Genomic DNA, 20421 nt, shown 5'->3' on the forward strand with positions numbered 1-20421 from the left:
TGAACGGGGACACCAAGTCAGGGCAGGCTTCCAGCCTCCCACCTCGCCAGGCAAGGCAGCCCTGAGTGGGTGAGCCACCACATTTTGTCTCAAAAAGCCTTTCTGAGGCCAAGGTCAGCCTAAATACACACCTACTTTGGTACATATGTGCGTACAACAGCCTCACTAAGCGCTTGTTGGGGTATTAAGAGCAAAACGTGTTTCCTGTGGATGCTGTGAGGGCAGGGGAAGCACGTTGCTGTTGCTGGGTCACTGCACCCTCTTGCTCTGAGGCTTCGGGATGCGCCCGTGCAGCGATGGGCAGAGGTTGGGCTCTGTGCCGTGGACCGGTGCTTGCTCTGCGTCCTTTTTCAGGAGAAAATTAATCATCACCGCTACGGGCGCCAAACCCGGTACCCTCAGGCTATGAGCTTCGTAGTCTCGTGCCTAAACTTGCTGAAATGGGTTGGGGCTCCTGTGGCATCGCCCTGCACCTTTTGGCTGAGAAGCACCCGAACCGGTCCCACCACCTCGCTGGGGTTTGCTCTGCACCCGCATCCTCACCCTGGCTCGGGGCATCACTCCTGGGGAAACTGGGCTTCTCCGCACCAGGTGCTTCCTGCCCCAGGGCCAGCATCGCCCAGGCCTTGGAGGTGATAAAACACTCCTGGCAGATGAGCCACAGCCGGGGAGGGGGAAAAATCTGTCTGCAAAAGGAGCTAGTGCTGGGAGAAAGGTCCAGAAGGGAAAGGGGAAGTTTCAGGGTAAGACCAAACATCTCCAGCCACAGCAGTGCCAGGTTCCTTTGTTTAACTGGGTTTTCCTCGGCCTTCGGTTTTGAAGCAGCTCCATCAGGCTGCGGGTGAAAGCTGCCTGCCCCAGGGAGGAGACAGGCGGTTTCTGCACCGGACTGGCCCGAGCGCCCTCACACACCGGGGCAGCGACAGCACAGGGGTGAACGCGGAGCCTTGCATCATCATCCAGCTTCTGCCAAAGCCTTGGCCAAAAACTGTCTCGGGGCTAACAAAATGATCCTGCAAATCGGCCAAGCGGGGGGGTCTGAGAGCTGCTCCCAGCCCCAGCAAAGGCAGGGGAGACAAGCGCATCCCAGGTCCCTGCCCTGGACACTGGCTGTGCTGGAAAACTAGCCAAAGACAAACCTCACTGGGTCTAAAAGAGCACCAAGCTGTACTTGCACTGTCATTAGTGCAGGATTTGTCCACTTCTGCATAGCCTAAACCTTCACCCTCAGGGTATTAAAAGGTGCATTTAGCCCCGAAAGTACCAGAGGGTGCGAAAGTGCACCAAGCCGGGATAGTCCCGCTTTGCCCACCCATATTCAACCCTTTCTCTTTTCCCCCAGTGCCTTGAACCCAAGGGGGTATTTGCACAAAATCAGGGTCTATTTTTCTATGTCTGCTTGTGCCCTTGCTCTCACCTTCAGAAAGGAGATTCTCCTCCTGCCACCGCTGAGGCTGGAGTGAAGGCAGCAAACCAGGGAGGCTCAGACAGGACAACAGCAACATGGTGGCTCTCCACATAGTACCCAGCTGCTTTCTGCAAAAAAACCATTTTGTTTTGTGGGGCTGGCACCAGGCACAGAGCACCCTCCTGGATGAGGGAATATTAGACTAGAACATCCCGAAGATGCTGGCAAGTACCCATCAGCCACACCACACCTGCAAGTGTCCCAGCTGGCAAGACCTGCTGCCCTGGGGTGACCTGTGAACTCACACCTACTGGTGCTGCGGCACAGGAGAGGACCCGTCCTCACCAGCACGGAGGGGACGCAGTGACACCAGCCCCGTGGCAGAGTGGGGCTGCGGTGGGACCGTGTCTCCCTGCGGCTTGTGCTTGGAGATGCTCTGGCTCCCTCCTCCAGGTGCTAAATTGAAAGGATACCACATTGCTTGACCTGGTCTTTCCTATTGTTTTACATTGTTTTCACAGTTCCTGGCTTGGGCACAGTCAGGCTTTGTGACCAAAATTATCACTGGTACAGAAAAGCTGGGTGCTGGGACTTCCTGAATGGGACTGGAGATGCCAAAACCTGTTCCTAGTATGTTTTGGGGGAAAACCATAAGTGACACACAGGGTGTCTCACCACTGACCCCAGCCTCTCCCAACCCACACGTGCAGAATAAAATTGCACAAGTGTTGGCCAAAGGCCCAGTTCAGCTCTGGAGCTGTTGCTCCAAGGGGATGTTAAACTTCTGGGGCAAGGAAGCGGCCCAGGAGCTTTCATGGGCTGGTGCTCCCAGCAAGGGAGGAGATGCTCACCAGTATGACCCACCAGACCAACCTCGGCTCCAAGGATGGTGGTTTCCTTAATGCAACCGGTGACTTCTGGAATAGGGATAAACTCTATTAGGTCTCCTGGTTACATCTGCACAGGGACCATCAGCAGAGAGACACAAATCCTCTTTCCAGGAGGAAAAACCTTTAAAAGCTTCAATGGCCACACTCACCCACTCTGGGTGCGAACAGGTGCTTTTAATTCCCAGCATCACCATTTACTGTCTTTTCTTTCTTTTACATTTTGCTGCTGTATATTTAATTCAACCATGCACCACACAGTCAGTAGAAGTCACTCTCATCTATCTCCCTTCTTCTGTGGCAAGAGGCTGAAGAAGTCCTCACCCAGCCTGGCTCACGTAGGTGATGCTTTTCCACAGCACTTGATGCTGTTGTGTTTCAGGCTCCTACCAGATGGACCCACCGCCTGCAAGCTGTGATTGCCATAGAAAAAATAGGAAAGAAACCCCGCTCAAACCATTTGCTTTTCCATCTGTGTACGGCTGTTGTTTAAAACAGCCCCGGCAGAGAGGTTTGGAGCTTGGGCCAGGATGAGTTTGGACAACTGAAGAGCTGGAGAGAGATGTGGAACTGCCTTTAACCAGAGCAGAAATCACTTGAGAACACCAGGAGGAGCAAAGAGCTCTTAAACAGAGGGGCCCAGACCATGGAGCAAATGCAAGACAGTACCTGGAAAAAGGCGGCTTGAGCCTGGGATTGCTAATGGGCTCCTGAGATGGCTGGGGGCTGTAGGTGTGGGAGAGAACAGGGCAGGCAGCAGCAGCAGCACCTTCCCCTGTTCCTCATTAATACAGCAATGAGGCTTGAAGGGTCTCCTAAATTATAAGTACTTTCTTGTCATTAACTTGATTTCTTTCTGGTGACAGCAGTGGCGAATTGGTCCCAGCTGTTCAGAGCACGGGACAAGAAATGAAAAGGAATTAAACCAGCCGAGTGCTGGGGGGGTTGGTGTGCAGGGGAGGGGGTACTTTGGGCCGGCAGTTGTGGGGATAAGGGGAGATGTCCGGAAGGGAGAAGGGGGCTCAGAGCTTAATTTTCTCCTTGCAGGCAGAACACTGAAAAGCAGATGTCTGCCACAGTGGGGTCTGGCCGGGGAGGGGACACCCGTGTATGTGATGAGGCCACTGCTGTGGGAGGGGACACATGGAGACTGATGGGTTGTGGCATCTGGCCCTGCGAAGAGAGACAGGCAATGTATTGGGATACGTTTTTGTGTGAAAGTTCCCTGAAAGCCATTTGGACCAACAAGCCAAAAGCCTGCCCTGAGGAAAGCAGGACCTTGGCCACCACTTGCCGTAAGGGGCTGTTGAAGGAGGAACGTTGTTTCTACAAAACTGGGGACCTGGTGCCTGACCCCAGTCTGGGGGAAGGACCGAGAGACATCAGACTATGAATCCTTCATGTAAAACAAAGTCTCTTCGAACCAATCCCAGAATGCAAACTGATTACTGTATTTAAAAAGTTAAGCTAGGGGGAAGGCTAACCAAAGAACCAGGAATCCATATTTTAAATAAATCAATAAGGGGAAGGGGATTGTTAGAATTAGATGAATGAGACAGGTAAACTGAGGCAGGTTCAGGCAGTCTGTAAACCCTGCAGTACCGACCAGTGGGGAGCAGCGGAGGGAATCTGCGGCCGGGATTTGGGGGGGATATAAGCAGGGGCTTTTTGCCCTGTTCCATGTGCCGACCTTTAGGTACAACACCCGGTCCTGCAAAGTCGTTAATAAAATATGCTTTGCTGAGAGATCCTGCCTGGGCCTATTATACCGGCAAGGTAACAGTTTCCTACATTGCCATAAACCTGCGGCTCCCCAGGGATTTCCCCTCCCAGGAGCATCCCCAGGCTGGGGACAAAGGAGGGCAGGGCTGCTGAGCTTCTTTCCAAGCCTGCACAGGCAAGTGTCGGGCAGCAAAGGGTTCTTATCAGCTGTCCCTGCAGAGGTCAGGCACAGGAGAAAAAACAGATTTATGTCTGAGACTTTATTTTCTGCTGCCCGTTGGTATCTCTTGTGTCTGCGGGCACTTGTCTGCCAGGGCTTGGAAAGCAGCTTGCTTGGGGAAGCCGCTCATTCCTGTCACTGCCAAATACCCACTGGGGAACTGTGTCCTCCCCTCCTGGCAGCCCCAGGTTGATTCCTGTGTGAAATAGAGCTTTTGGCCTGGCTTTCGTCCACAGGGCCAGCTGGGACCATCCTGCACATGACATGAGCTTGGGGGAGGGTGGGATGTCTCACCCTTGGTCTCAGCATCATGAAAGTGAGATGGTCATTAATGTGAGGCAGTCACTCTACCTGCACAGGAAAGATAACAAGAAAGATGCGTTTGGCTTCCAAATGCCTCTCAGATGGCTTTTTCCAATGTGCCACATTAAATAGTCCTGAAATGAGAAGAAAAACTTGCCCTGGCTGCTGTGATAAGCACAAAGAGCGATAAAAGCTTGTAATTAAAGTCTGCTGCTATAATAACATTGCAGCAGGGACAGCTGGGGTCTAGCCCTGAGTACGGGTCCATGTCTTGTTTTCATTGCAAACCCATTTTGGAAGGGGTCAGCCCAGGTACCACCGGGTGCTTTGGGTGCTGGGAGGGAAGATGCTGTCTGGGCAAGGTGGAGTGAGGAGTGAGGGCTGTCCTTCCCTTCCTGACTCTGTATCACAGAGAGAATCCTTAGCAGGACCAAATATCCTCAAAACTGCGTTTGAAAAGGAGGCACATACCCTTGAGGGCTATAGAGGACCTGTGAAGAAAGCCACTTTGACATTGCGGGTCAAGAGGAACGCAGGAAACTCAATGAGGACCCGAGAACTGGTGTCCCCTCATCCTCTACATCCCACAAAGGGGACCAGGGCAGACCCCTGCGATATGTGTGCTGGGGACACCAAGCACAGCTTTTGTTGGCTGCGGAGAAGCCCCTTGCAGAATGTTGTCCTCCAAGTCAATCTTGGGGTCCAGCACCCCCAGCCCTGGGGACCTGCTTGGGGACGATGCTCAGGGATGACGTGGGGAAGTTGGGCTGAACCTGATCCCCCTCAGCCCTGCCAGAAATCACAGCCAGTCAGTAGCCGTCCCCGCTTGTCCTGGAGCTCTGTCATCCAGCCAGCTTTAATCCATGTACCGCCGTGCTAATTACACATCGCTTTCATTTCTTAACCAAAGTGTCCCCATGAACCAAATTAAGCATCACGCAGGCTCCTCTGACATCAATTCTGTCAACTTTAGCAACAACACGTTGTGACGGGAGAAGATGTGGGCTAACCAGGCTGTCTCCTCTAACCCATTGTGGTGAGTTTTTAATGCTTGTGAAGGTGGCTGGTGGCTTTAATTGGCTACTTTGCCCCTGAAATTGCCCCTGCATGTTGCTGCCAGGCTGTGGAGAAGGGGACTGTGCATTGCACCTCTGTCCTTCCCGTCGCTCTGCCCATGGAAGTAAACAGGGATACAGTTTGTGATGGAAAACATAGTGCAATGCTTTGAAAAAACCCAAATTCTGACCATCTCCTTCTGTAGTGAGAAAGTTATAACTCATTATGGTTACAGGGAAAATTTAATTTTTGGTTTTAAGCCTAAAAAGCTAGCCAAAAAAAAAGTAATTCGTTCCATACCCATCACTTCCACAGCTTCATATTTTGTGATACAAATCCTGAAACGCTCTAAGGATATAAATTCATAGAATAATTTTGGTTGGAAGAGACCCCTAAGATCATAGAGTCCAACCATAACCTAAACCTAGTACTAAACCACATCCCCAAGAGCCTCATCTATAAGTCTTGTAAACACCTTCAGAGATGGTGACTCCACCACTTCCTTGGGCAGCCTGTTCCAATGCCTGACAACCCTTTCCATGAAGAAATGTTTCCTAAGATCCAATCTGAACCTTCCCTGGCACAACTTGAGGACATGCTATGGCCCGTAACACAGTATTAAGGGATCCCTGAGCTGTAGCAATTTCACTTATTCTCTAGGCAGAGCTGGGTGCATTGGCTGATTTTTTTTTTTCCCTTTATATAGTCCCCAAACACAAGTATTTGTGTTTGTATCTGACCCAAACTGTGTTCCCTTTTGTGATTACTTTTACAGACCCTGCTTTGCAGGACGGTGGGATTTCAGGCAGGGGGGTTCTTAAATAACACATGGACCTTCACTTCTTGGAGATGCCCTTTGCCCAACTAGCCCCAGTATGTCCCCTCCCAAATTCACACCGTATGAGTTTTCCCCATACCATGGCTGTGTGAAGGAAGCAAAAAAACAACCCTTTCCGTGGCTTATTGAAAAAGGGCAGCAAACAATCCACTGGAGCTCTCTCCGCAGCCGTCTATCATGGCTCCAAATATACAAGGCAATTGCTGTAAAACTTGAGTTTGGCTCCATAAAGGAAAAAAAACCCCACCCCCATGCCTGTTGCAAACAACCACAGTACAAAAAAAAAAGCCTTACAAGGCTGGGACAGCCTCATAGATGGATTGCTTTTTAATCCCCAAAGCTACGGTGATAAATCTTTTTATTGGAAGCTCCAGAGATACTGTGTCACTCAGGGCATGCGGCAGCGCGGGGGGAAAACAGCTCCACGAGTCTCCTGGGAGCGGGGCCGGAGGTGATGCAGGAGGGATGGGTGCTGGCTGTGGGGGTGCTGAGCGGGCAGGGGGGGCATGAGGTTCCCCCAGGGTCAGGAGTGGGTGGATAGGCAGGAATCAACCATTAGACAGATGCTGCCCTAAATCTGGGAGGACAGATGGACAGCTTTTGGGGAACGGCTCTTTGGAAACAAAGCGCTTGGAGGGGAGATGGTGGCGTGGTGCCCGACTCGGCCGCGTGCTCCGTGATGCGGGGACGGAGGGGTAGCTGTCCCCACAAAGACCCGGAGCAACAGCATCCACACGCTCCCCGCGGCTCCCATCCCCCGGCATCCCTCTGCTCTGTCCCATTGGGTCCTGAAAGGACCATTCAGTTGGCGAGAGCTCCCAGGCAGTGTTTTGGGATCCTTCTTCCCCTATGATCTTTCTGAAGCACCAGTCAATCCCCCTGGCCAGTTACACGGGTGGGAGCAACAAACCCCATCCCTGGATTCTGCTGCCTCCCCCTGCCTCGCAGGGCTCTTTGCTTCTATATCACCTCCCTGGCTGGAATAACCCCTCTGATTTATACCGGGGAGGTGGCAGGGGACCAGCCTGACCCCGAGGGCACAGGGCAATGCAGAACATCATCCTTGCAGCAAACAGGATCTGTAATTCCCTTCCTGGGGGCCACAACATGCCCAAGGCAGGCAGGAGCCAGCAGCCACTGCCTTCCAGGTGATGGAGAGGTGTAAAACCCTCTCCATGGAACCATTCTCCCCCAGGAGATCCGTTCCTTTTTAATTAGATTTCATGTCCTGACTGCTGCTATTAGTAAAATTAACTATGGGATTAAAGGACTTGCCTGGGAGCTTTCAATTGCAGCATCTCTTGTGAGCCCGGCCAGCACACGGTACCTGGGTACTTGGGATTGTCTCTACAAGCTGTTGCAAAACAGCCGGGAGAGCCAAGTTTGCCCACACATCTCCACCCGGGAGGTGCCATCAGACGCGCTGCAGCTTTGACGGGCCTTCAGGATGCTTTTCAAGGTGGTCCCTGGCCCAGCTGTGCGTGGGGCGGGCAGTGGGGCAGCCCCCAGCATCGCTGCCTGACACGCCTGGGTGTCAGCAGCACATTCTCCTCCTGCATCTCAGGGAGGGGAATTTGGGGTTGCAGAGGAGGACGGGGAGTCCCAGATCAGGGGACAGCAGGGCAGCTGGGGACACAAGGCTGGATGAAGGCAAAGCCAGTGCCTCACCTTTCTGGCTGCTCTGAACTCCACTGCAGTTGTACTGAGCCCCAGAACTACCCCCCAGAAACCCCAGAGTGACACACGCTGTGCTCTGGCACTGACCAAGGAGCTCGAGCTGCACCGGCCGCAGCCTCGCACAGCCCAGCCGTTCACGAGCAGGGGAACACGTCCTCCTGACTCGCGGCACGAGGGACCCTGAAGCTCCACGCAGGCGGCTGTCACTGCGTGATAAAATGCTATCGAACGCCTATTAAAAAGCCATTCCCTAGAGATTTGTGCTGGGGAAGCAGCCGGGTGAAGTAAGATGGGGCAGTAACAGCCATCAAGGAGGCATCAGTCACGTCCACCCGCGCAGCAGTGACGAGGGGACCCACACAGCTGCCAGGGTGCTGTCCCCTGCCGGGACCATCAGTGATGGGAGCTGGAGAGGGAAGGAAGTAGATGGACCCCAGTGCCCTTGGCCATGCTGATGTCCTCTGGAGAGAACCTGTGAGCAGCTGGCAGGACCCTGAAGTGAAAATGCTCTGCAGCCCTACGCCCACCCTCACCCAGCAGGACCCCACAGGGGCCGAGGAAGGGCTTTGCCCACAGCAAACCCTGATGTAGTGATGGGGAGTCAGGGGGAACCAGACACACTGCTCCTGAGCCACAGACCAGGTCAATGGGGGCAGGAGGGAGGTTGCAAACACTAAATCCTGCCTGTTCTTGGTTGCTGGCCTGGTGCCCTGAGGAGGGGCTGGCAGCAGGGCAGCAGCGATGCCCCTGCCAGCACTCTGCCTGGGGCTGGTTCCTCCGGTGCTTCTGCTCAGGTCCCCAGGTGAGCCCCACTGGCACAACCATGGGCCACCAAGCCTCCTTGGCGGGTCAGGGGAGCAGGGGCTGGGGATGTCGTGTGAGGCAAGAAGAGCTCAAGCAGCTTGGACAGCCCCTCAGGTGGCATTTCAGAGCCTCAATATTTCATCCTGTGTGCAGACCTGGAGTATGCCGGGAAGTCAGCAGCATCGATCTCAGACAGTAAATCGATGGGTCCTTCCAGCCCGGGGGAGCACGACCGGTCAGCCTGCGCTCCCTGGCATTTTCGTGACATTTCCCCAGCCGCATGTCTGGGGATGGATTGATCATCACCGCTCCAGAGGCAGCTCCCCCTCTGCAACAGCCCCAAGCATCTCAGAGACTGGGATGGGCACGTGGATCCCACTCACACCTCCCCTGCTCTGCCCTGAGCCCACCCGGCCCCACACACCCCCTGTGGCAGCAGAACCCACAAGCCAGCCCTGGTGCCCCACACTGTGGCACATGGCCTGCCTGTCACCCCCCAGGAGGACCGCACAGGTTCAGTCCCATGCTGAGAGCAGAGTTGGGTCCTGGGGGGATGCAATGAGCGCACAAATCAGGCCAACAACTTTTTTTAATTCTCAGAGAGGTTTAGCCCATGCAGGGCAGGGATGGAGAAGGGTTCCCTGCATTCCCTGGACTGAGGAAGAGGAGGGTCGCACCCACAAGAGATGCATCGGAGGGGGAGAGTGGGGCACATTTGTGGGGCACAGGGAAGGCGCAGAGCTGAGCCTCACCACTGCCAGCAGCCCTGGGCTCCCCCTGTCCTGGATTTTCCCCTGGAGGCTGCAGGTCTGGAGGGAGCAGCCATGCTCCTTCCCTTGCCCTCAGGGTGCTGGGGTGGGAGGAAGGCTGTGAGCAAGGAGCTGTACCAGCACCCTGCAGCCGGGCACCGGCTGACACCACGGAAGGGATATGCAAGAAAATCAGGGGCACATGGGTGCCAGAGAGCCCTGGGGAGGTCTCGAGGGAGAAGGCACCCACAGACTTTTTTTCCCCATTACATCCCATGCAAACCATGGGTCTCAGCCCAGCTATAAGCACCTCTTGTGTCCCGAAACAGCCCAGGGTGCCTGACACCCCTGACACCTGCTGGGCTGGGAGTGTTGGGATGTTTTGGGGGATTGCTGGCATATCCCCAACATAGCCAACCATCCACGCACCATGAGGGATGTCCTGGCCTTGCCCAGCCCCGGTGCTCAGCACAGTAGGTGCAACACATCCAGGGCACAGCATGGCCACCACCACCATGTCCACGGTGCAGCACTGCCCAGAAAACCAGCCTTTGCATCCTAGCAGGATGGCATAGAGAGATGGGAACCCCTTCATCACTCCCCGCCCCGCTCCCCACCACAGGATGGGTGCCACAGTCAGATGGATGCTGGTGGTGGGGAAAGGCGATCCTGGTCCCCCCGCATCCTCCTCCTGCTCATCAGCAGAGAGATGTTGTGTGGGTGGTGGCCTGGCCCCGCTCCACCTCCTCCAGCTCATACTCCTCAGCATCAGAGAGGGGCAGCCCGTTGGTGCTGGGCATGGGCTCGCACTCGGTGCTGCGGGTGGTGGCGCGGGTGACGCTGGGCGAGTATTTCCATGACTGTGGCAGGCGGTGGCTGGGGTGGCACATCACCTCCTTGAACATCTCCCGAAAGCGGGTGGACATCAAGTTGTAGAGGATGGGGTTGGCGGCTGAGCTCAGGTAGAAGAAGACGCCTGAGATGATGTGGACGTACTGGAACATGTGGAGCATGTGGCTGGTCCAGGTGGAGACGAAGCTCCAGACAAGGCGGTCAGTGTGGAAGGGCGCCCAGCAGATCCCAAACACCACCACCAGCACAACTGTGGGGAGCCAAGGAGTTGGTGTTATTGAGGGGACGGGGCTCACCTCTCTGAGGACCTCCCAGAGCCAAGCACTCACTTGTTTCAGCTTTGGCCATAGCAAAGAACACCCAAAAAAGCACAGGAAAGAGGAAAGGGGATAGGGGAAGGGCCCCCTGATGCATTGTTTATCTGCCATGGAGGGGCTGGATGCCTGGTCAGGATCTTTCTCCCACTATCTCCTGCCAGGGCTGCTCCAGGCACTCCTGCCCCACACTTCTCTGCTCCCCACCATCAGGCAGCTGGCCCCATGGCACGGCTGGGGGACACCTCTGCAGGCATCCCACCACCTTTTCCAGCAAAGCAAAAGTGCTCCGTGCTAACCAGGTAACCCATGGGGCACAGCGAAGTCCAGGGAGCAGGAGCTATTTGCACCCTCTCCTTGTATTCTGTTGATTTTTTTTTCTTAAATAACCCAGCTCTGCTGATGCATACCCACATGTTGTCATACGTGTGCCATACTGCATCTCTGCAGCATGTGGGGACAAGTCTCTTATTGTCCCTGTCCCAGCGCCGGTGCTTGGAGAAGCTGGAGAGCAGTTGCCACTTATCTGGGATGCGGCAGAGAAGCAGCCCTGGCCCCACTGATGGACTGAGCTGGGCAACCCGCCACCGCTGCTCCATCACGGGGCTGGGAGCACGTAGAGGTCAGCGTGCCTGGAGGAGATGGCTCGCCAAGGGCAGCCAGCTCCTGCTGCTGGGAAGGGGGCCAGAGGCCGCAGGGATGGGGCCGGGAGAGCAGCAAGGATGCAGGGTGGTGGGACAGAGGGATGGTCCAGTCCAGCCTTGGGTCAGTGCCTCATCCCCCCCAGGTTGCAGAGGCTGCAGGGCTGGGTAGGAACTGGTCCCTCTTTGGGAAATCCCACCACTACCAGCACATGGGGTCTGGGCTGGGGGAGAGGGGGCTGGTTCCCACATCCCACCTCCTTTCCCTTTCTCACCCAGCACATTCCCAGAGGAGGGGAGGTCTCACGGCCACGAGGGAGCTGGCACGAGCGATCCCCATGGCTGGACTGGAGCCACCAGATCTGCTTTTGCCCCGACACCCCACAGGCCAGCCCTGCAGCCTTCCTCTGGGATGACCCAGCAGCTCTATACTGGCTGTGCCTCAGTTTCCCCCCAGCGCCCTCCCAACATGGCCTTGGGAAATACTCCCCGGTTCTGCCCGTCCCCAGCAATGGACTCACACAGCATCTTTGTGACCTGCCTCCTCTTGACTTTCTTCTGCCCCCGGGCATTGTGGCAGTCTTGGCCACCGCTGGACTTGGCTCCCAAGGCCTCCAGCATCTTTTCTTTCTTGAGCTGCAGGCCAATGAGCAGGTAGAGGACACTGATGGTCCCCATGGGAAGGAAGAAGAAGACAATGGTGGTGATCTGGATGATGAGGTTGTAGGTCAAGCGCGGCTTCACCAGGGTACAGATCTCCGAATCAGGCACCCGCCCTCGGCCAGGCACATAGAGAGGCTGCAGCCCATGGAGGCTGGTGTTGGGGATGGAGCAGATAACCGACAAGATCCAGATGGTGACAATGACCTTCTTGGCATGATTCCTGGTCACCACATATTTGGCCTTGAGTGGGTGCACCACGGCGATGTAGCGCTCCACACTCAGGGCTGTGACGTTGAGGATGGAGGCGAAGCAGACGGCCTCAAAGAGCAATGTCTTGAAATAGCAGCCGCTGGCACCCAGCAGGAAGGGGTAGTTGCTCCACATGTCGTACAGCTCCAGCGGCATCCCCAGCAGCAGCACCAGCAGGTCAGAGACCGCCAGGCTGAACAGATAGTAGTTGGTGGGCGTCCTCATGAACCGGTGCCGGAGGATGACGATGCAGGTGAGCGTGTTGCCCACAGCCCCAACCACAAAGATCAGCAGGTAGATGACACAAACAGGGACAAAGAAACTGGACCGTCGAGGTCCCAAGTACTTATCCCGCAGCTGCTCCTCTGTCAGGTTGGCATCCTTGGGGTCAAACAAGGTCCCTGGGTGAGTCCTGTTGCAGAGATCAGGGCTGATGGGCTCCACGGGAAAGTCTCGCTGGGGCAGGGGGAACTCGGGGCCGGAGCAGTTGCCGTAGGGATCCATGGCTGCAGACAGACACGGAGGTTCACAGGATGCTTTCCCAATCCCTCTGCTGCCCCTGCTTCTTCTGCCCTTCTCCCCGTTGGTGTCAGGATGCTGCTGATCACCACGGCTCTGCACCCTCACTCCCCTCCTGTGCCAGCCTTTCCTTTGGGAAACGAGACAAAATCTCCCCAAACCTCCCTCCAGGGTTCACACACACTCCTTGCCCCATTTCCCATCCACAAACAACCCTGGCAGCTTCCCGGCCCACCTCAACCCCTTTGCCCCATCATCGGGGAGCTGTCAGCAGGGCTGCCCCCTCTCTCTGCTCCCAAAGCACAGCAGGATACAGCCACACAGCCAACCCCCAAAATCAATCCCATCTCCAACTTTACCGGCTGTACAGAGGGGCTGATGGGGCAAGCATAAGACAGCCATAGGGAAAATTGATTTTCTAATCCAAGAAGGACTTACAGCTTGTCGGGAAGCTCCAGATGAAGGCTGAGGTCCCAGCACCCCTGCGCCACACTGGGTCGAGCTCGGGAGGGAGCGTGGGAGGGGATGGAGACTTCACTGCCTTAAGAGGCAGGCTAATGAAATCCTGCTGCTGTTCTCCCCTCGGAGCTCAGCTCTGAGAAGCTGCCTGCCCCTTACACACCTTCTCCCTCTCGTCGTCCGTCAGCAGAGAGGCTGGTGGGCAAGTCGGAAGGGGTGCCGGGGGCTTCCTCTCCCACTACTGGCCAAGCGAAGCCTAGCGCTGAGACCCTACCCCTGCCAAGGGCTGGCTCCTCGCTTGCAAAGCAGCACTGCCAAAAAGATGCTCTTCAGAGAGAAATATTGTTAAAGTAATAAACTCCATTGACTTAGTCTAAGAGAGTCCCAGGGGAGGGCAGCGCAGCCATCTCCAGCCCCACCAGCAGCCTTTGTGATGCAGGGATTTGCCATTTGCGTGGCCTCTGTGGTGAGTAAGTCATCGATCGGCCCTGCTGCCTTCCCAACACTGCCAGGCGTGGGGACCCACACAGCCCCCAGTTGTCCGAGCTCATCTGGGGGAGATGCAGACAGACCCAGAGGCTTCCTGGGGTCTCCCCACTGTGCAACTCCTGGATCACCCAAATCACTTCCCCACGGAGCAGATGACTCCAGCCAGCTCCCACCACACTCCAGTGCGAGGAAGTTGCTGTGCTCAGAGCATCATCCCTCACTCCACGCTGGCATCCGCTGCCTCCCTGTGCCCAGCGTCTGTCTGTGTGTGTGTGTGTGTGTTCCTGCCTGTCCTCTGCACTGGCACCCCCATCCTCCTGATACCCCCTGGCTGCGGCGCAACACTCCTGCTCCATAGTGGCACACAAACTCATACACACAACCGTGTACACAGACATGCACACACATGCATGCACATGTGTACAGACATACACATGCACACAACACGTGTGCACACACACAGACACTCACGCGTTCCTGCGCCCCACGGGCGCGTGGCAGAGCTGCGTGTCCCCGCTCCACGCGCGGCTCCTCTCTCCTCCAACACGTGCTTTACCGGTCCGAGCCCACGGGCCCCCGCCCCCGGCCCCTCCGCACCGCCCCGGCCGCCGCCGCCCGCTCCCTCCCCGGCTCCGCCACCACCGGGCTCCCCAGCCCGCCCCGGCCCCCCGGAGGTGGCGGCGGAGGGGGGTGTCGCGGTAAAGGGGTGACACCGGGGGGGCTGTGCCTGGAGAGGAAGGGGTCGCAGTGAGGGGAGGCGGCTGCGCATCGCTCCGTGCGGCGGCAGGGGGCACGGCCACACGCAGCAGTCCCTTCATCCCCTCCGAGGGTGGCAGAGCCCATGAGAGGGTGGCAGAGCCCATGAGAGGATGGCACCGTGAAGGGTTCTGGCATCCCGGGGTCCCTCCTTCTCACCATGCACAGAGGCGTTTGGCTGAGCCGGGCGGGTTGGGGCTGGAAGAATCTCCGGCAGGGCTGGATTCAAGCAGGCAGGACAGGGATCTTGAAGAAGGAGCCTGGAGAGGCTTGGACCTGCCTCCAGCCGTGCACCCCCACTCACACGCAGCTGAGCCCCAGCACAGCTCACTGCACCGCTGAGCCCAGCACTTATGGCCAGGCCATGAGGAGCCACCCAGATCAAGTGGCTTCCAGCCCCAGGACATTGCCCCTGGGGTTCAGCATCCCCAAGTCCCCCTCCTGATGCCAGAGCACCCAGCAGTCAGGAGCAGCACTGCTCACCCCCCACCTCCTGCCCTGCAGCCCAAAGGGGAAACTGAGGCACCAGGTTCCCACCAGTGCCCTCAGTGTCCACAGGAGCGCTCTGCCTCACCACTGCTGCGGAGGCAAGCAAACAGAGCCTGGTTGCAAACAGAGGCGGTCGGCAGCACACAGCTGGGCACAAGCGTCCCCATGGCCACTGGGCACAGCCTGGCAGTGGGGCAGAGCACTCAGCACACCCCCATCTCAGGAACCATCCCTGCAGACCACACACCCTGGCACACTGTCCCAGGGCACTCTTGGGCTGCAGCGTGCTGGCCACACACTGGGGGGCATGTGGCACCCCATTTCCTTGCTGACTGGTGAAATAAAGCCAAAGAAGAGCAGCAATGGACAGTGTTCAGAGAGAGAAAGGGGTGGCAGGTGGGACAGTGTGCTCAGACCAGCCCAAAGGATCCCCCAAAGCCCTGGAGACATTTTTCCTCCCCTGTTTAATAAAACACAAAGATCCTAAAAGCCTTGAGAATGCCCACCCTGGCCCCCGCACACCCTGCCCCTCCACACAGTCTGGCAGCAAAGGCAAAACGAGCCCACGGCCTCCTTGGCCTGCAGCCTGCTGTGCTGGAGCGATGGATCTGTGCCCAGCTCCGTCCCTGCTGGGTGATGATGACGTGGGGAGGAAGGCCACAGCGACACCGACAGAGCCATTGCTGTGGCACTGCACACCAGTGCCAGCCCCAAAGAGCTGTGTGTCTGGGTCTGTAACAAAGCTCAATGCTTTTGCTCAAGCAAACTTCAGAGCAGGTGAGGGATTATAGGACAAGACCAGCAAATCTCTGGGCTGGCTTGGTAGCCCTAGGCTGGCCCTGCCTCTGCTCCTGGCAGCAAACAGGCTGCAAATAGAGGAGAGCTCACAGAATGAACACACAGAGGCCAGGAAGGGTCCAAGGCTGCCCTGAGACGTGATGTACCTCTGGCAATCATCTCCCACAGCAGAGGAGAGATGCTACTGAAGCCAAAGGGCTGGAGGATAATGGGTGTAAACAAGACATTACGCAAGGGAAAAAAAACAAGTTGGAAATAGTGTCTGAAACTAGGAGGGAGAAGAGGTGCTGCCCTTTCCTATGGGAGTGACAAAGGCACAGAAACCTCATCCCCTCTGGGAATAGAGACACGCTAAAACCCAGAGGCTGGTGTCACAGAGCTGATGACAACAGGGACAGGACACGGGGGAGCAGATGGGTGATGCTGGCAGGGACTCAGCAGGGCTGGCTCAGCAGATGCTGGGGTGGATGACGGCGCTGGGGAGCTGGCACATTGCAGGCCACAGCCCCTGGGTGACAGAGCCAGAAATGGTAGCTGATGGGCACAGACATCTGTCCCTGCCTCCAGATTGTTCACAGGCTGCTTTTTCCCTGGGGAATGTCCGGGGCAGGGGATGGATCTGTGCGATGCAGGGGCAGGTTGTGCTGTACCACAGAGGCACCAGGAGCCTGAGCAAAAGCCCCACTTGAGGGAACACACTGGGGGATGAAGCATCCCTGGAAATATAACTCATTCTCTATTGTTTCTCTCTCCCTTCCAGACCTCATCTGGCTCCCTCCATTTTCTGGCCACCCATGCACACATGCAGCCAGCTCTCACCACAGTCCCAGCTCCCACCCGGGCTCCGTGGACTGTGGCAGAGCCATGTCCCGCATCCTTGGGGCAGAGGCTGCTCCCTGCATACAGCCACAATACCTCCCCTGTCCCCTTCCTCACCCCAGCCTGGGCTTTGCTGCAGTTCAGTCCCTGGGGAGCCCCAAGAGCTCTGCACCTGCATCCTTGTCCCTGCAGAGACCTCCACAGGGGTGAGGGGACATCTGCTGGGACTGGGGTGTTTGGATCTTGCTTGGGTTGGAGCAGAGCAACGGAGTTGTTGCTGAGCTCTTACCAAACTTCAGCATCTGTTTCCCTGCAATCTCTTTCCCTACCTGAAGGCACTGGGCCTGTGGGTAAGGATGGTCTCTGAGGAGCAAGGACCAGACAGAGCTGAACCATGGGTCCATCCGCCCCGCCTCGATTTGACAGATTCTGGCAAATGGAATCCCTGTCATGCAACAGACCCCTGTCATGCTCACCCACCACCCAGCTCTCCCTGCCTCAGTTTTGCTGGGACTCCCGAACTACTGGACATGGGGTCCATGTCCTTTTGGTTCCCGTTTTCCTCCACCATCTCCATCAGCCTGCTGGGGCATCCCCCATAACCAGCTGCAACAGCTGGTCCCACCCTACCTGCTGTCACATCTCTTTGGGGGGAGTTTGTGGCTCTGATGGACTGCATATCACTTCTTTCCCTCATCTGTTTCTTGCCACTCCCCTAAGACCCCTCAGGCCTGACTGCACTTCAGAGTGATCCATTCTAGTTTTCAACTTTCTGATAAACCGGACAACTAGGAGATAGCCATCCCCTTCCGCTACTGCTCCCACTGCCTAAAGACAGCAAACTGCACGTGGGAACACAACCCTTGAGCCTATTCCCCTCACCAGGCACTTTACTGTATTAACCCTACCAGGGGAGGCAGCGGGGGGACAGCCCTCAGCACACCAAAACCTACTCCTTCCCACAACGTGTTTGCCACAGCCCACATGTCTCCATTGACAGAGCATCTCTGCGCTGTGCTGGAAATTCCAGCAGCAAGTGTGCAAGTCAGGGGCATCCACAAGGCTCCCTACATAGCCGCAGCCTGAGGGATCTCTCCAGCCTTCCTCCCCCAGTACTCCTCCCGCTCCCTGCTCCGCATCCATCCCTCCTCCCGAGCCAGCCAGTGCAGAACATGCCCCTGCCCATGGGCAGGTCCTTCCACGTACAGGTGAAGGCCAGCACACAGAGCTTGAGAGATGCGGGCCCTACAGCATTGCCAGGAGAATTAAGAGGCCAAAAGAGAGGACAAACAGTGGCTTTGAAGCTTGAGAGCTGCAGCCTTGATAACCAACTGCATCCACTCCTGGTCTTTTTCAAGGACATGTCACTCACGGTAATTGCAGGGCAGACCAGCGCAGCCTTTCAACAGAGCTGTCTGCGCTCTGTCCTCCACATTGCAAAGCCCTGCGCAAGCAGGGGAAGCAGTTTTAATTAGCACCGTCTGGTCCTGAGCACAGAAAGCCACAGGATGACACTGCATTTGAGAGGGAAACTGAGGCACAGACAGTCACTTGTCTCCTTCAAGAGGTGAGAGCCCCCGGGATCCATCCCTCGCTGCCAGTGAAACAAACAGATGAGCAGCCCCTTTGCAGGGTATTGCTGCAGCAAATCTTCCCAGGCAGGGCTAACCAGCACGGACAGAATGGGGTTTTGAAGATTTAGGACAGGAGTAAACCCACTTCCCTTGCAGAAGAATCAAACCTGTTGGCCACAGGGATGTAAGAGGAGCTTTTATCCCTGCTGGGAGCTGCCTACTCAAAGGTGCCCCTCTTCGGTCACCTGGAAGTGACATGTCTGGAGGGTGCATCTTATAGAGCAGGAGGATGCTCATTTTGATCCCTGGGGCTGGGAGGGGACCAAACTGAGACCTGGTCTGGGTGATTTTGCAGTAACATAGCTGGGGTCAGTGCAGGTTGGTGGGTGGCCTTTCCAAGCAGCACTACTGCCATTTACCCAGCAGAGCCCACCCATACATCCTTGTCTGGTGTGGGACAGCCTCCTCTCATAATTTTTTTGGCCATCACTACCCTGCACTTTTCCAGTCACTCTCCAGAGGCCTTTTTCCACTGTGTAAAAGCTGTACCCACTCCCAAAAATCTCACCTCAGCATTGTTACCTCCTCATCCCTTCCCGCACAGCCAAGCAGCTGACATCTTAACCTCTCCCGGTAGTGGCAGCTATTTCTAGATCTCCAAGTCCCCTTTTCTGAGCTGGGCATAACTTGCCATCACCTTCTCCAGGGTGCAGGCACCCAGCAAGGAGGCCTTTTTCCCTCAGGACAGCTAACCACATCACTGTGGGATGCCAGGTTGGTACCCAGCTCACAGCCCAGGGTTTCTCCCTGCAACAACCGCTGCACCTCAAGCCCCAAAGCTCATCTGAGGAATTGCTGGGAACAGGCATTTCTCCTCTACCCCAAACAGGAGAAAAGGAGGAGTTTAAAAAAATAAAACAAAACCCAACCACACTCTCACCAAACCCATTTCCATGTTCACTGGGATAAGAGCAATCAGTTTTCTAAAGAACAGCAAAATTGGCCTCTGTTCCATGGCATTCCCCCCAAGTCTGCTGGGGGGACAGGGAAGGCAGGCACTCTCTGAGCAGGTATTCAGGCTCCATGGCAACCATAATGTAATTTTGCTAATCAGGACGAGCACAGATGAAAAGCACTTTTTTACCTGGCAGGAGCACTGAATTCTGACAGGTCCCCATCAGGCTGCCCAGGGATGCCACACAGCAATGGAGCAGGATGAGGGCTGGCTGTAGCCGGGGCATCCTGATGAGAAGCCACAGAGCCCCAGCACTGCATCCCTCATCCAGCACAAGGCTGGAGATCGTGATTTTCTGCTGAGGCCAGGATGAATCACCCAAGATCAAAAAAGCATCAGGTTATTTCTCCCTGAACCACAGATATCTGTCAGCCAGGGCTTTGCTAATGACACACCATTTTCCTGCCTCCCCCTTGCCATCTCCATCGGCTCCTGACACTGCCCCATGGGTCTACATGGGGTCAGCAGAGGCGGCAGAGCCAATGCTGGTATCACAACCACTGATGGAGATGGGATTTTGCAGCCAGAGAGCAGAGGTGCAGCTGCAAGAAATGGGGTCTTTCAGCCCCATGGTCAGAGCACGGCTACCACTGTGTTTTCCCAAACCTGGAAAATCCTCACTTGAGGAGGACGAAAGGCAGCCCACAGCAGTTCCCAAGATTGTGGCAGAGCACTGGGTGAGCCCAAACAAGCCTTGATGGAAATCCTTTGCTCTGGCTGAAATCTGTTCTGCGTTAAAGGCTGCAGTATGTTCAGTGGGCACCTGGCCAAACCAGTCCTGCCTTTGCTCAGCCAAGCCAGGGGAAGCCCAAAGAGAATTTCACCAGCTGAAAACATTCCCACCAATCCAAAATGAGCTTGGGATCACCTTAGCTATAACAAGACCTTCTCTGAAGCACAATTAAAGCAAGCATGGATCCAGACCATCTTCCCAAGCACCAAGAAGTTACCTTATGGGCTCTATATACTCCTTTTCACTCCTCCTTCGTGAGTTATCAAAAATCAATAACTACGTGGCATGGTGCAGGGATGGCCTCTTTCTCTGATCCTTGGTTCAGAGCCGCTTCACATTCACAGGTTGATTTAAGGTGCTCCCTGGGTCTCCCGGGACTGGTTGCCA

The 20421-nt window shown here is 56.0% G+C and overlaps 1 protein-coding gene across 1 annotated transcript; it reads right to left on the minus strand.

The window, feature by feature from the left end:
* Positions 1 to 10362: 10362 nt before the first annotated feature.
* On the minus strand, positions 10363 to 13461 carry NMUR1 (neuromedin U receptor 1). The gene is made up of 3 exons (XM_065640458.1): positions 13341 to 13461; positions 11993 to 12889; positions 10363 to 10766 (listed from the first exon to the last, which is right to left on the minus strand). The coding sequence occupies exons 2-3, from the start codon at positions 12885 to 12887 to the stop codon at positions 10363 to 10365; spliced, it is 1299 nt and encodes a 432-aa protein (XP_065496530.1). The 5' UTR covers positions 12888 to 12889; positions 13341 to 13461.
* Between the last annotated feature and the right edge of the window lie 6960 nt (positions 13462 to 20421).

This window comes from Caloenas nicobarica, chromosome 8 (assembly GCF_036013445.1).
Source record: "Caloenas nicobarica isolate bCalNic1 chromosome 8, bCalNic1.hap1, whole genome shotgun sequence".
In the NCBI taxonomy this organism is placed as follows: domain Eukaryota; kingdom Metazoa; phylum Chordata; class Aves; order Columbiformes; family Columbidae; genus Caloenas; species Caloenas nicobarica.